We start from the raw sequence: 17,287 nt of genomic DNA, 5'->3' as shown, positions 1-17,287 counted from the left end.
AGCAGGTTGGACTGCGTCTGCTGCAGCTTTGATGGTCGCCCACCAGGCATCTTTCTACGTAAATTGGCGTCCATCGGGATAAACATCTTGTTTAATAATGGACCAGAGATTTTCGATAGGGTTCAGATCCAGAGATGCTAGCGGCCACACCATTAACCTTTCACCTTATATGCCGTAAGACCCTAGGAAATTTTGGGTGGTCCTAGCAGAGTGGGCGGGAGTGTTGTTATGCATGAATATGAGATTACTTAGAAGTGGCAGCAGTATATTCTGCCAGAGATACAAGACCTCCTTCAGAAGACTGCAGTAGGCGGCTGCGTTCACTTTAATCTATTCAGGCACCCTGACTTGGCGAACAAGTCTGTCCCCAATGATACCTGTCCACAACATGACTCCTCCACGCTGTTGTTGACGCTCATCTCCAAAATAGACCCAACCTTTTACCCAACCGTCAGGTTGGTCAAGGGTAGCCCTGGTTTCGTCAGTGAACAGAACACAATTCATGTTTAATGTCATGTACTTTGGGGCCCATTGAAGCTTCGAACTCCTGTGAGGAGGCAGTTTCAGGGGTTCTCACACGAAAGCCATGGTCCCGATGATGCAATTTCTGGTGGTTTTCGGTACACGAGAATGTCCGGGGGCGGTGAAAATGGCTTTGCTGGTTTTCCAGGTTTTCCACGTAACTTGCGGCCAATATTCCTTAACTTCCTAGGTGTCACAGTTTTGGAGGTCCCACAGTCGGATGGTTTCTTCTTTGGCGCTCATGGATCTAAATAATTCACTATGTCAATAAATGTTACAATATTATTATGGTTTTCTGTTAGATATATACTCAATGTATGTTTAATATCCATCATTACCATTCATTTTCTGGAAAAAAATGCGTAGATGGATTATTTTCATTCAGAAGCTATTAGCGCAGTTCACCGAAAAACTGAAGAATCTGAAATAAAAAAGAAAGGACGTTGCACAGAATAATTAAAACATAACAATGGTGTTGCCATAGTGTGCAAACCAGCTGGGAAAAGTTTTATCAAAATCAATTCACAGAAAACCGAGAAATCCTAAATTTCTCTCTTAAGCTATAAGCGTGGTTCTGTGTGTATGTATAACAGGCTTCTTTCAGTTTCTGTATACCAAATCCACTGACAAGGCTTTGGTCGAGGCTATAGTTGAAAACCTTTGCCCAAGGCTTGTCTTGGGACTGAACAAGGAAACCTCTTATTACACAGGTTTTCCAAAAAGATCTAGGAAGGGGCGGGATGATACAATATAATAAAATGTGGAGTTATATAAAAGCGTGTAAAAGTAAAATAACAGAAACAAAGAAACAAAAAAATCAAGCAAGAAATAATTTCCCGAAAGGTTGCAAATTAGTTTTCAACCTTTGTAAATCCTACAAAAAAAAAAAAAATAAAACGAAAATTGGCCACCTTGTTCACTAGGGTAATCACCCTCTCATTAAGCTACTTCTAAATGCAAAAGGTGCATGCTCAAGGTGCATGCTCACTTGGGCCTAGCTGATAGACAGATTTGGCCTACATTTCACAGCAACATTCCAACAGAACTCCACAAATGCTCAATACTCGGTCACTGGTAAATGCGGAACAGTTTCGCCGCTCTGCGCCCATCTTGAGCTGGCTTGAATTATGGCACTCCCATACCTATTGATCTTACACAAACATGCACACGTCCTTGTTAACACCTTCAGGCCAAAGATTTATGTAAATTGTATTCTGGAGTAGACCGACATGTAGATTTTTCTCGATGCTTAGAGACTGCTTACCAAAGTTATCGATCTTTCCACCACTAAGTGGAACTTCCATCAATTGCATTGCCTGATTGGCAGAGGGCTGTAAGTGTCCGATAACGTTCTAGGTTCTAGGAAGTATGCTTCGGTCAACGTTTCATCGAAGACTACAGATCTATCCAAGGGACGAGCTATAGAAAAGTGTCAATAGATCGCCTAACTGGAAAGTAGCGATAAAAAATAGAGATAGAATCTCTGTGTGCGGATGTATCAGTTCTCGATGAACTTTCTAGTGGAGTAAATGTTAAGACGAAATATGTTAAGACGAAATAAATCAAGCGAAAATATAAAATCAAAACTTTTAGAAACCTCCCTGCAACCAAGGAACTATTGAAATAACAAATACAGCTGAAAGCTAAACGGCTTAGATGGTATGGTAAAAGAATCGAATTTTATCGACAAAACAAGGTATTCAAGACGGATGCAAAGAAATGTTATAAAGAAACTGGCAAAAGTAAGATAGAAGTAAAGGAGATACCCAAGACTGAGGAAATGGAAGAGTTCTGGAAGAAGATATGGAGCAACAAAAAAGAATATAATGCTGAAGCTCGTTGGATCGAACGTGAGAAAGTGAGACTGGATGAAGTTGAATAGCAGAAATGGGAGGCAATAGAAATAGAAGAGATAAGATGTGTTCTTAGGAAATTTCATAAATGGAAAACCCCAGGACGACCGGATTTCCAACTTCTGGCTGAATTGTTTGTAAGAAGCACACAAACATTTCACTGCATCTCTAGCAGACGCCCTCTAGAACCCAGAACAAATACCTGAAGAAACAAAAACTGAAGACACCAACAAATCCAAAGAACTGCCCAGCAATAACATGTCTCATCACCACCGACAAGATCTTCACATCCATACTAAGTGAAAGACTATATGCTTTCCTCGAACAGTGTCTATCCTTCCACAAGCTCAAAGAAGCTGTAAAATGAATTCTTATGGGTGCAAACATCAATTTCCCATAGACAAAATGATTGTAGAGAATTGCCGGAGCAAAGCGAAAAACCTAAGTATGGAATGGACAGACTACAGGAAAGCGTTTGATAGTGATCCACATAATTGGCTACTCAAGACCATTTAGATATATAAGATCTCTCCTGTCGTCTCCAGATCTTTACAAGGTAACATGGCCAAGTGAAACACACGTCTCCTAAACCATAGTAATAGGATGAACAAATCTAAAAACATCAACATCAAACGAGGCATCTTTCAAAGTGACTCCTTCTCCCCATTAATCTTTTGCATGCTACTGATCTCACTCCTAAACAAACTGAATAACACCAGCTATAGTTTCAGTGTTTATACTACGGCAATAAACCATCTGTTTTATATGGAAGATCTGAGGCAGCTTGCTAAAAATGACAAAGCGCTAGTAGGGTTGTTAACAACTATTAAAGAGTTCAGCAATGACATCGGGATGGATTTTGGCCTTGATAAGTTTGCTGAAGTAACTTTTGAACGAGGCAAATTCAGGCAAACAGCTTCCATTAAATTAGATACCATCGCTACCATCAAGGAGCTTGACCAACAAGAGAGTTATGAATGCCTGGGGATAAGCAAAGGATATTGTATACAACATGCTATTATGAAAGTAAATATAAAAAGGGAGTATTACAGGAGAATACGTCTCATATCAAAAACTGAACTCAACTCCAAAAGTCGCATTGAAGTCATTAACAGCCTGGATCAAGCAGACTGAAAAAAGAGAAAGGGCAGAAACAAATTGAGAAGCAGTGGAGCAAGAAGCCTCTGCATGGACAGTATGTATTTCGAAATCGAAATCGAAATGCTGATGTAGACCAAGCAACGACCAAGCTACTGAGAAGTTCTGGGCTGAAAGCAGAGACTGAAAGTTTCATATTGGCGTCACAAGATCAAAGCTTGCTTACCAGAAACTACCAGTCCAACGTTCTTCAAAACGGTTCTGACCCCAAATGCAGATTCTGCAATACATTTAACCAAATAATAGACCATCTCTTCTTCTGGAGATGCCCTGTGCTGACACCAAACGAATACAAAAATCACCACGATAGAGTAGGACAGTATTTTCATTAGAAAATATGTAAACACTACAAAATAAGCTCTCCTGCTTATTGGTATGAACATCATACTGAGCCGGCTGTTGAAGGTAAAAATGTCACTATCCTCTGGGATTTTCCAGTGAACACCGACAGAACGATCCAAGCTAATCGACCAGGCATAGTCATTAAGGACAGGGCAGAAAATACTTGTAGAGTAATAGTTGTAAGTGTTCCCAAAGATAAAAGTATATCTGTAAAATAATTTGAGAAATTAAATCAACATAAGGACTTGGAAATTGAAACACAAAAGATGTGGCATCTTAAAATGAGAACTGTTCCTGTTATTGTAGGTGCCCTAAATATGATAAAAAATGGAAGTCAGGCACATATAGATAACATCCCAGGAGAACTATGTCTCCGAGAAATCCAAAATATTGTACTGGCAAGCATTGCCCACGTCCTTGGAACAAAAAAACACCAATTTAAATGTATGAAGATATTTCGCTACCGCCCCTGCCATTTCCTCTCCTCAAGTTTAGTCATACGCCCTAGGGCACTGGGTGTGTCTCCGCAAGTGTGAGTGTAACAAACATGCAGATTAAAAGTAAGTAAGTAAGTAAATAAGTAATAATAATAATAATAATAATAATAATAATAATAATAATAATAATAATAATAATAATAATAATAATAATAATAATAATGGTAAGAGGAATATACGGGAAATTAGAATAGAGTGCCCAGTAGAACTGTTACAAAAGGTATGCCTCCTTGGCACGGCCAGAATAATCAGGAAAGTATTAGATAGCTGAAAAGAACGAATAGCATGGTACCGTAGGCTGCAGGAAGTAAGCCCGCTTTTAGTTTTCCTATTTTCCAGTGGTGTTCTCTGTCTATAATTTTAACTTCATCCCACAGGGGAAAGTGGTTTCCATTTTTCCATACATGATCAGCTATACTCGAATAATCAATATCTCCTCGTGTCACCGATTTGCGATGTTCGTCTACCGTTATGTTGAGGGGATGGCATGTTTCGCCTTTGTATAACCTACCACAACTGCATGTGATGGAGTACACGCAGAATTTTGGTCATATTCTCTTCTATTGGAAGTGTTATCATGTACATTGTTTTGTCTTCGTATAAATGATGTCCTACAGCAAATATTCTGCTTAATACCGCAGATTTGCTTGTCAGTTGTTTAGCCTTAAACAGTTGAGGGAGTATCATAGCCGTGTGTTGAAAGTAATTCTTGGAGGTTTGGATAATTCACCTTTCGAAACATGGGTGGTTCGTTCAACATCCTTAAACAATCCTTATTCAGGGACCTCTTGAGCGGGATGGACTACTCGACCAGAAGAAAATTCTAACTAGGTCCCACCTGAAAGGTCATGCGCTGTTTATCTTGATATGAGATCACCATGTCGCGCACATATCGTTGTGATGCATGTGCCTGGTGTACCCTTATCTGACGGGTAGTCACGATGGGTATGCTGGGCTTCGTATATTTTACCCCAGTGTTACTTTGATGACATGCACTGCTCTCTCACTCACTCACTCAATAATAATAATAATAATAATAATAATAATAATAATAATAATAATAATAATAATAATAATAATAATACTTGCCTTGATATAGTATCAGGCAGTTGCCCACATGGCCTTTGATCTTAACTGATCGGAAGTGTTGTCATGTGCATTGATTTATCTTGGTATAAAAGATGGTGTAAAGCAAATATTCTCCTCAATAGCACACATTTACTTGTTAGTTGTTTGATCTTAACAAGTTGAGCATTTCTTTTGGTGGCTGAAGATATGTGCATCTCTGATCACGAGAAGAAAAATTGGGGAGGGGCATCATAGTCATGTGTCGAGAGGGAGACTTTGGGATTTGAATAGATCACCTTTGGAATAATTCACCTTTCATTCCTCATCCTTAAACAACCCTTATTCAAGGACATGAAGAAAATACTAACCGGGCCCCACCTGCAAGGTTATGAGCTTTTTTACTTGATATGAAATCATGTCGGGCACATATGGTTGTGATGCATGTGCCTGACGTACCCTTATGGACGAATAGTTAAGCTGGGTTTACTGGGCTTTGTATATCCTACTCCAAAGTCACTTTGATGGCACGCTCTGCTATCTCATGCAATAATAATAATAATAATGATAATAATAATAATAATAATAATAATAAACCGGCAACCCCACTAAGCTTTGGTGTGGAACGTCAACTTTGGACATCTGCGTGATTTAAAACAATATCCAGCAAAGAGAAGAGAAATTCAGGAGATTCAATGGTTATTCCAAAATCGGTAGACGAACGTCGTAAGCTTTGTTTGGCAAGCTGTCTAGAAGAAACACTCTGATTAAAAACTGGGATAGATAGGACCCTTTAAACACATTGGTGACAACCTGTCAGTGTCCAACTGTTCCATGCCTAGGATGAAGTCGAATGAACCACGAATCGGGACCTAACACCCGAGCAATGTTTGGATGAGAGTACGTGATCAACCGACGTCCATCTATCTCCTAGTGAGAATCATGAACATGGTCCCCAATATTCAGAAATGCGAATGAAAGCGGTCTCGAATGAGCTCGACAGTCTTGGCTGACAATCTTACTAGAAATGGCGTGTCGATAAAAATACCGGTTGGTGGCTAATCTTAAAACACAAACCTCAATATTGAGTGAACATTTCTAATACAAGGGTATCAAATAAAAGCGTGAATGAGACTGAAACCAAATGTGAAAACCTTTTACCCGGCAGGTATCCTGTGGTTGAGCATCGCAGGCCCGATCGTCATACAGAGAGTGCTTATACACAAAACCAGAGGCAGAGGAGTTGTTGGCTTTGTGTAAAAGGATAGATTACATATGTAAAAGGATAGATTACGGTATACAGGAGAATGAGTTAGTGGATTATTTACAAAAGCAAAACTTATGACATGCTTTTAATCCTAGAATATTTTTATATGTAATCGCCGGGAATAAAGAATGGTTGTGCTATTTACCAGAAGCTGGAACAGAAGTAAACCAAGTAAAAGGAGTTTCCGACAACGCAAAATGGAATGAAATAGGGTTCTTCGAGATGAGCGAGCAAATGTTAGCCGACCAAACATGAGCAATAAGATCAACAGGAAAACAAAAACAGTGATAATACTTCACCACCAGATAACGTGCCTAGCGACGAAAGAGAAATGAATGGCGGCAATGACGACGTAGAGCAGAGTGTAAATGTAAATGCACTCTCAGCAAATGAAGCAGCAGTAATGGGAAGAGACATATCACAAGAATATCACTATTTTCTATTTTAATGTTAACTCTTCAATTTCCATGTGTATTAACGATCGTTTTGAGCTTATTGCTCTTGCCTGATCGGCTAACTATTGTTCACTCATCTCGAGGTGTCCTATTTCATTCCATTTTGCTGTCATGCGTTGTCGGAATCTCCTCAACAAGATACAGTGAGGATGATGTGCCGATATATTAGAGAAGATCAGGATCAACATCCCCCAATCAAGATATTGATCGATGCATGCTCAAAGATAAATTAAAATATTTCAGACGGGAAATATAACTGAAAGCAACAAGAGTATTTGGGCTGTAGCTATGGTAGATAGAATTGGATACAAAAGAAGAGAAAAACAGAAGGTAAAGAACAATACTAGCGTAGACGAATTTGTGAGAAGCAAACAAAGTTAAAAAGACATTTAGGACAAGTTGATAGATTGGAAAGAGGATAATTGCAGAACGAACGAATAAGAAAACTGGAAAGAACATATAGAATACAGGATAAAGGGACTGATGGGATACTGGAAGAATTGAAGCAGAGGATAGTAAAACTGGAAACATATAACAATAGAACAAAACAATTCATGCAAAACATGTTTGAAGCAAACCAGAAAAAAAGCTGTTTTAGGAACTAGATGGGCAATTACATGTAACAATAATACTTGGTGCAGACGAAAGCTGGGCATTTGTGGAGGAGAAATCTAGGACCAGTCTGTAAAACATGATGAAGCGGAGTGGCTACATGAAATCCACGACAGGTTAAGAAGTATAGAAGGCCAAGACGACTTAAAGATAAAATAATAAAAGATAAAATGATAAAAAAACAGTTAAGGAAACTCCCAAATTGGAAGAGACCGGGACCGGATGGGGTCCAAAGTTATTGGATGATGAAGCTGAGAGGGGTCCATGAAAGGATAGTGCAACAGCTTGATGAGTGCTTGCAGGAAGGCGAGGTAACCAGCTAGATGACAATGGGTAACGCATTGCCATGTGCCAAGACCCAGAAAAGGGTAATGTTGCATCCAATTTTCAACCAATAACGTCTTCCGCTAATGTCGAAACTGTTGCTTTGGCCGGTGAGCTGCATAGATACTTAGAAAAAAGTAGGCTCCTACATATTGAGGAATATGGTTCCTCAATAGCGACGTAAACAATGGAATGGGTAAAAATACACCGATACGATCTAAAGTCTGTCCTTGTGCCTTGTTTGCTGTGAATGCGCGAACGGATCTCTTTAGGAATCTGCCCATCTAAGATGGGAAAGAAAGGGTTAGTATCGGAAATCTAAACCCTCTAAATTTGCGAATTATCGTGTGTATGAAGGGAGGGGGGCGATCCATAGTTAATCTTCGTCACCGGAATTTTAACAAAATAAAAAATCAAAGGTGATTTATTACAAAGCTCAATATACATCAAATAATCATACTTTTTCACATTTTTCCTCATTACCTCCTTCGTAATCACGAAAAATATCGTGACCATTGGTCCAGCCATTTGACTGAAAATTGAAGACAGACAGACAGACGGGCATAACGCTCATTATAGTAAGAATTTGACTTACTTCCCTTTAATTTTTTTATTAGTTATGTCCCCCTCAATTTTAATTTTTTTATGCCCTTAAACTGTACAATAAACCATAATATCCACAAAATAATCATAGTTTTCCACCTTTTTTTTTTTTTACCTAAAAACGTTCCTGATTACCTCCTTCGTAATCCCAGAAAACATCGTGACCATTAGTCCAGCCGTTTGGTCCTGAAGAGGGCACAGAGAAACAGAGAGACGGAGATAACGCTCATTATAATAAGATTATTATTTTTATTTTACTACTCAAAGCTCTGGTTGATTTTGTGAGAGCGGGCTGCAGCTGTTGTCAGAAGTCTCACAGGATCTCTTTTTGCACATTATAAGCTTTGATACCTGGTTGTTGATTATCGTGGAAGACATTCAACATTCAAGTATCAATCTCAAACTTCTACCTGTCCCCAGCAGAGCAGTTTTGGAGGCTTGCTCTGGTCTCATATCAATTCCGATTTCTTTGATATATTTCTCGAATTTGGTTATTCACGAGTACGAACATAAGACGGACGAAATGCTGTGTCCAGCGTTCTAAAGATTCTGTTAGCTCGCTGCCTTCGATATTATATATATTGGCTTCAAAATTTGGCACAAAGCCAACAATTTGAATTAGCGCTTAAGTTGATTATATTGACCATATTGCTCAATTGGTACTTATTTTATCGACACCAAAAGGGTGGAAGGCAAAGTCGATTTTAGCAGAATTTGAACAAAGAAAGTAAAGACAGACGAAATGCCGCTGAGCATTTTGTGCGGCATACTAACGATACAGCGAACTCGCCACCTGTGATGGTATATGTATTGAAACTTGTATGTGTTATGAATTATTTTAGGAATATAAACGATAATTTTCGGTTTTTACTTTTGTACATCTGGATAGGTTTTCAAATTTTGAGAAGTACGGAATGATTGTTTATGAGAATGTTCTGATAAAAAATTTTATCATTAACTCAAAACATTGCCACAACACTGAAAGAGAGGTTTTGTAATGTTCTATCGTTCAAGGAACATATGATAAAAATGATGCTACAACCTAGAAGAGGAAAATAGAGATTCAATTAAATTGAGGTGTTTTGATTGAACAAATGTGATGCAGATAAAAACAATCTGTTTAGAAAAGAGAAAACTTTCTCAATGAATAGCAGTTTCATAATATATAATATCATAGAATAATTTTATTTCTAGTGCAACAGGTTTTAATTTTTATGAATTCTGTTTTTTTTTAAGTAAAAAGAACTGTGATGAGGTTTCTTATGGAGACGTTTGCCATACAATGAATTTTGTTCCGAGGATGAAGAACTTCCTTTGAAAGAAAATGTATCCAGCTATGGTAAATAGCACAACCATTCTTTATTCCCGGCGATTACATATAAAAATATTCCAGGATTAAAAGCGTGTCATAAGTTTTGCTTTTGTAAATAATCCACTAACTCATTCTCCTGTATACCGTAATCTATTCTTTTACATATGTAGATCAAGTTATATCACCAGCTGCAAAGCCTATCAATTAGGATTTATACATAAGACGCCGATGAATGACAAAACTTTGTTGGACTTTCGAGTATTTCCTTGCTTGTGCGCAGCTAAACGATTGTCCGGTAAAATGTTATATTCAAAATTTGAAACTGATTGAACCGTTTATAAAGTACCTAGTTTAGAAGTTTCTGTTGTTTCTTACAAACAGTAATAAGAAACAGCAATAAAAAATTTTAGTGTATTTTCGAAGAATTTTTTATTTTTTTTATTTTGCCATAATTTGTTGCTGATACAGTAACTGAAACTGAGGACAAAGTCGAGAGAGCAGAGACATTTCACCTCTGTACATTCTGAAGATCAATAACATTTTGCAGAATGCAAAATTTGGTATGAATATAAAATCGCTGCTGAATTAAGTTTTCATTCAGGTCTTGCATGTGAAAATGTTGACTTTCAGAAAATGTTGTAAACTAAAACTTCATTTTCACTCACTTTATATCCAAAATTCAAACACATTTTCTATTCACTTATAAATGGAGAGTTGTTTCGATATAAGCAAATTAGGTAGTTACAAAATCTCTATAAGAGATTTTCTAACTAGCTAATTTGCTTATTGCATGATCGGTGATTGGGTGTCACTTGTTTTCTATATATTGCGAGCTGGAATGATCCACTGCTATCTCTACCGGACGAGTATCCACCAACGAGGATGAACACAAAGGGCTCGAAACTGAACGGTCTGGTGGTCTCGTAGTTGGGAGACGGTAGGAGTTCACCCCCCCTGATTGCAATATATATCGGGTGGTGCAGATTGCAACGAATAATCAGCTGGAGGAGGCGTCCTCTTGAAGTTAAAATGGTAGTAACATCGGTTCCTATGGAAAAGTTATATTGAAGTGGGGATAAATATTATTTCAATATAATTTAGTCAAGACTTGTTGAAATTAGAAAGTTCTTCATGTGATTATATAGCGTTATTGAGGTTTCACTTTCGGATTTTCATTTTTAGTGATGTAACTTAAATTTAATTCACTGCATTTTCCCACACGAATTTTAAGATGAATGTTATTGTTCAAATATTCTGATATTAAACGAATTTATTTGAATACTAAATTAATAGTTGTTCATTACATGCGCATTAAGTCTAAATTTAAAATCAAATACAGTTTTAGAACGACAGATTTTCAAATTCTCCACTTTTTTAATCGTTATTACATCCTTCTTTATACACATGTGAATTGATATTACTTATAGATAATATTTTATTTTGAATATACTTTTTCTTGATAATGATGCGTGCTATGTAGGAAGCGTGAAATATTCTTAAATACTGCAAAAGTTTAAGACTCTGTTAGCATAAATTTCGGTCAGAAAAATTGTAAAACAAATCTACAAACGTCAATAAATCAAAAACTAGAACATTTCATTAACAGAAGAATGCATAGAAATTACTTTTCTAATTTTGTATAATAATTGTACACATATATATACTCACCACTCTACCTGCTGCATTATTGTGTAAATTCATCATATACCGTATATCTTGTCCTTTTTCAACGACATCAACAAATCTCCGTCCGAATTTATGTCCAAATTTTGCATTATCACTACATCCGCCCCACTTCCAGTTGTTTGAGCCAGGAGAAGCAGTTTCATACCCTGGTGGTTTTGCAGAATAATCACATGAACATGTATAAATAGTTCCTGCGGCACATGCTCTAGCGACTGCGTGTGATATTGCAGCTGACGTTATTGCATATATGAAAGCTGTTTCACGACATCCTAGTAAAAAATGAAATAAAATTAAGAGTTAATTATAATTTCTAACACTGGGAAAATAGCTACAAAATTTTGAGCGCTTGGGGTGTAGTTGAAATAATCGATCTCAGTATTTAACTGAAGCTTATTCTATGGAGATTGGAAAGATGAAAGACAAAACTGACCACGGCATGATTTGAACCTTTAACAACAAAGTATTTTGTCTCCAGCTTTTTCTGTCACTGACATTTTTTTATCGTTTATTCTAAATTTGAAACATATTTACCCTTTCTGATAATTATCTTTAAACCAGCGTTCTATAGTCCCTATACTTATGGCCACATTGTTTATGGCGATTGTGGGGCCACAGACAAATGACTGAAACAAGTAAAAGGAAAAAAAAAAGGAAAAAGAATCCAATCCCGTAAAGAAATATGATAATTTCGAAAAATCCAATAATTTCCAAAAGTAAAATTCCTATTAAAATCAATTAAAACAAGCTCCAATGGAAAAACATCTGGGTTAAATTAGAAACCCATGTTTGTTTAAATTAGAGATTTGTTTAATTAGAGATTTGTTAAAATGTTTGTTTAAATTAGAGATATATTACAACTACAATAAATTACTGACAGTAATATTTACGAAGCAAGTGAGATGTTTTATAAATTGAAGTTTTCATGAAAATTTATTTTCTGAACTTCATTTTATTATTTGAATATTTTAAGTTCACAAATTTAAATATTCAGAACAAGATAGATTTTAACGAGCTTTTACTTATACGATGTTTGCATTTCATTTTTATTTCATTCATTGTTTGTAATTTTCTCCTTCCTCTCTCTCTCTCTCTCTCTCTCTCTCTCTCTCACACACACATACACACACACTGTCTCTAAGATAAACTCGCGCACACTCCAGTTTTGATTTCGTTATTACACAAATATCACATTAGAATTCTGCAATTCAACATGGGGCGTCCAAAAAAATATGCAACTTAAAATGTTAATGTCAAAATATTATCAAGTGGCTAACAGAAAAGCACCCGGAGGGCAGCCTTTCTCTTAGAGCAAAATAATTTGAGACACTGAAATTACCATTATATGATGAAAGCTTTCAAATGACCATAATGGGAAGGTTAAATACATAAATACAAATGACCATAATGGGAAGGTTAAATACATATATTCAAATCTCATATATCCCGATTTTCTTTGGTTAACGCACACAATCAGACAAACACACACTCACACACAAACACATACACATCCACACACACACACACACACACACACACACACACACACCCACACATATATATATATATATATATATATATTATATATATATTATATATATATATATATATATATATACATACATATATATACACACATACATATACAGCTAACGTCGCGTGATGAGGCTCTTTTGTATTGTACATTGCATCTGGTGATATTACATCGTTCCACGCCCACTAGGGAACAGTGCAGAATGAAGCCAAAGATTGTTGTGGTAATAAATAATAAATGCTTCTAGTTACACTCCGTCTTCCGTATTAATTTTTAAATATATATGTATATATATATATTATATATATATATATATATATATATATATATATATATATATATATATAATATATATATATATACATACATATATATATATATATATATATATATATATATATATATATAAACATATATATATATATGTGTGTGTGTGTGTATAATTTAAAAAAGAGGAAATCAGTTAATCAAAGCAGTACACGCTTATCAGTTAATTAAATTTGTTTAATGCTAAAGCGAAGTAAGTAAAAAATTAAAATCATAGACAGCCATTTCTGGGATATCCCAAATAGTTCATCCACATTTCCATATACTGGGTATTCCGTCATCGGAGACAAAACGTAAATTTTATGCGGAGATGTAGAGAAAAAAATTGACCTAGACTCTTCATCTTCTGTATATATATATATATATATATATATATATATATATATATTATATATATATATATATATATATATATATATGCATATGTACAATCTGTGCACGCACTCGTGTGTATGCATTTATCTACATTGGAATTGATTTACCTATTTCTTGCTTACATATGCAGTAACCAAAAGTAAATACAAGTGTAGATTTTCCGTACCTTCCCAGTTAAAAGTTTCGACTACAATAGCCTCGAACCCTGGTCGCGTTCAGGTCCCCCAAGACGAAAAGGAATGCAACGATGCTAGTGCAAACTTTCAAATATATGTGTTAGTGTATATATTTGTATATATGTACGTATATGTTTCCCTCTCTCTCTCTCTGCCAGTCCCTCTCTCTATCTCTATCTCTATATACATATGTGTGTGTATATATGTATTTATGTATGTATGTATGTATGTATATATATATATATATATAATATATATATATATATATATATACAAAGACACGTGAAGTCTCTCCTGAACCTCATCAATACTTTGTACATAGAACAAGTTGTACTCCAACCAACCAGGGCAGGTAACATATTGGATCTCTGCTTCACAAATAATTTGGATCTCATCCATAATGTGAAAATCACACCGACGCTACTCTCGAATCACAACATGGTAGAGCTGACTATGTACGGACCAAAGGAAAGCATGAACATGCAGCCTAGAAGAAACTCTCAGAATCTTTCCAACTTGAACTTCCATAAGGCAAACTGGAAACAAATTGAGAAAAAGATCCTCAAACAAAACTGGCCTAAATGTCTCTTCTCACCGGAAATCGACATGAAACTTCAACAATTCTAGTCTGTAATGCACGCCATATGCTACAAATGTGTCCCGGAGAGAAAGGCCACTATACACAAGAAAAAAATCCCCAGAGAGATGAAATTCATATGAGACGGCGTACACAAGTTTCAAATCGCCTAAACAAACAAATTGAAAACAGTGAAGAATCCCGCCTGGAGATTGAAAAAAATCTGCAACTCTCCCATGAAAAATAATGAGCAGACAAAGAGTCCTGAGCTATAGACAATATAAAATCTAACCCCAGAGCTCTCTCCAAATTCGCCAAAGAAACAGCTTCGGTGCACTGCAGGATAGGGTCACTCCTCGAAAATGATGGTACACTCACAGGAAATCCAATGAGGATAAGTGAAATACTAAATGAGTAATTCAAAAGTATTTTCACTCCACTCCTAGGGCATTTTCAAGTTAGCAATCCAACTGGCTTCTTTACCACTGCAGATATAAAATCAGAGGCAATAATGATCGATTACATCAATATAAAGGAAGACGATGTAATGAGAGCTATAGATGAAATGAACCCGAACTCAGTTACTGGCCCCGATGGATTCCCAGAAATCCTTCTAATAGTATGTAAGAGAGTCCTAGCAAGACCACTGCATTTCCTCTTTCAGAGCTTCCTTGCAACTGGCAAACTTCCAAGAAAACTGAAGGAGGGTGGAATATGCCCTATTCATAAATGAGGTAGCAGAGCTGAGGCGAGGAACTACAGACCTATCTCTCTGACCTCATACATCAGCAAGATCATGGAACAAATAGTCAGAAGAAAACTAATCGTATTCCTTGAAGAAAATTACTTACTGCCTGACACCCAACATGGTTTCCGACCAGGAAGAAACTGCCTAACTCAGCTCTTACAACACTATGAGTTGGTGCTGAAACAGCTGCTAAACTACTGAAATGTGGAAATGATATATCTCGACTTTGCAAAGGCCTTTGGTAAAATCGATCATGGAATGATATGTCACAAACTGCGTGATCTCGGCATAGTTGGAAAATTGGGAGAATGGCCTCATAACTTTCTGAAGGATAGAAGTCATGTGGTTGTAGCCAATGGGCCACCTCCAATGACACGCAAATAGTGAACAGTGTTCCGCAAGGCACTGTTTTAACCACTACTGTTCATAATGGCCCTCTCAGGCATGCAATCAGCCACAAAGAGAGCCACGATCACAAGTTATGCAGATGATACAAAAGTCTCACAGTAATACAGAACCCCGAAGACACTATGCACCTGATATGTGAGCTGGATAAAATATACAAGTGGACTGAAAAGAATAGCATGCAGTTTAATGTTGAAAAGTTTCAAGCCTTTTGCTATCAGCATACAAAACTGAATGCAATACCCAATAAATACACTGAACCTGGGGGGATTGCAATCCCAGAGGCACAGTCAGTGCGAGACCTGGGCATTTACATGAGTAATGATACAACCTTTCATGTGCATGTTGCTAAATTGGCAATGAAATGCAGGCAGCTGACTGGATGAATTCTTAGAACCTTTAGAACAAGAGACCAGGAAACTATGATGGTCCTCTAGATTACACTTGTCCTAAGCCGCTTTGACTATTGCTCTCAGCTATGATCACCAACGAGTGTCAAATTAATCTCAGAACTTGAGGCAATCCACCGAAGCTACACGAAGAAGATAGCCTCTGTGCAGCATATAAGCTATTGGGAAAACTCAAGATATTTAGACTCTATTCCTTAGAGCGTAGGCGAGAAAGATATGCCATAATATACATCTGGAAAATTCTGGAAGGACTTGTCTCAAACTTTGACATCGAGAGTTACACAAATACTAGAACTGAGCGCCACTGCATAGTGCCAAGGACTCCAAATTTGCCACCAAGATGTAGGACAAAATACTGCAACAGCCTGGGCTTCAGAGCCGCAGCCCTTAAATATCCCCCCGAAGAACCTGAGAGACCTGCATGGGGTGGATGTAGGTGTCTTCAAAGTAAAGTTGGACCTCTTTCTGTCAGGTGTCCCAGATGAACCAACTTCGCAGAAGGAGGTGCAGATGAGGGCAGCTGTATCAATCTCTCCCATGCATCAAATGTCAATTGCTAAAAAGTAAAATTATGTAGCAACACCAAAGGGCGGTGCCCCAGCATGGCCACAGCTCGTGAGCTGATACTAGATGAAATAAAAAATAAAGAAAAACAAATACATATATATATATATATTATATATATATATATATGAAAAGCAGATAGGGTACACTGGCCGACTTGGGATTCCAATTCCTGAACCGAAATTGGTACGTGACCTATGATGATGCATCTTTCCAGGTACATATTACCAAATTGGCATTAACATGCAGACACTTGGCCGGATGGATCTTTCGAACTTTCAGAATAGAAGAAACTGTAAAATTAACGACGGGACTCGAGGCAACCCGGCGAAGCTACACGAATAAGATTGACACAATGCGACATATCAGCTACTAGGAGAGACTGAAAAAGTTGAGACTCTACTCCCTGTAGCGAAGGCGGAAAAGATATGCAGTATATGCATCTGAAAATCCTAGAAAACTTGTACCAAACTTTGGC

General features: G+C 37.0%; 1 protein-coding gene across 1 annotated transcript in view; it reads right to left on the bottom strand.

Moving 5' to 3' along the window:
- Positions 1 to 17,287, bottom strand: part of LOC115223593 (protein Wnt-1-like) — a 138,922-nt gene that overhangs the window by 37,644 nt on the left and 83,991 nt on the right. The window contains exon 3 of the mRNA XM_029794243.2: positions 11,679 to 11,965. Within this exon, the coding sequence (XP_029650103.2) occupies positions 11,679 to 11,965 (287 nt within the window). The remainder of the gene's footprint in view (positions 1 to 11,678; positions 11,966 to 17,287) is intronic.

Source organism: Octopus sinensis, linkage group LG23 (genome assembly GCF_006345805.1).
Source record: "Octopus sinensis linkage group LG23, ASM634580v1, whole genome shotgun sequence".
Lineage (NCBI taxonomy): Eukaryota > Metazoa > Mollusca > Cephalopoda > Octopoda > Octopodidae > Octopus > Octopus sinensis.
The sequence above is the reverse complement of the archived record's forward strand: the minus strand, read 5'-3'. Positions and strand labels throughout refer to the sequence as shown.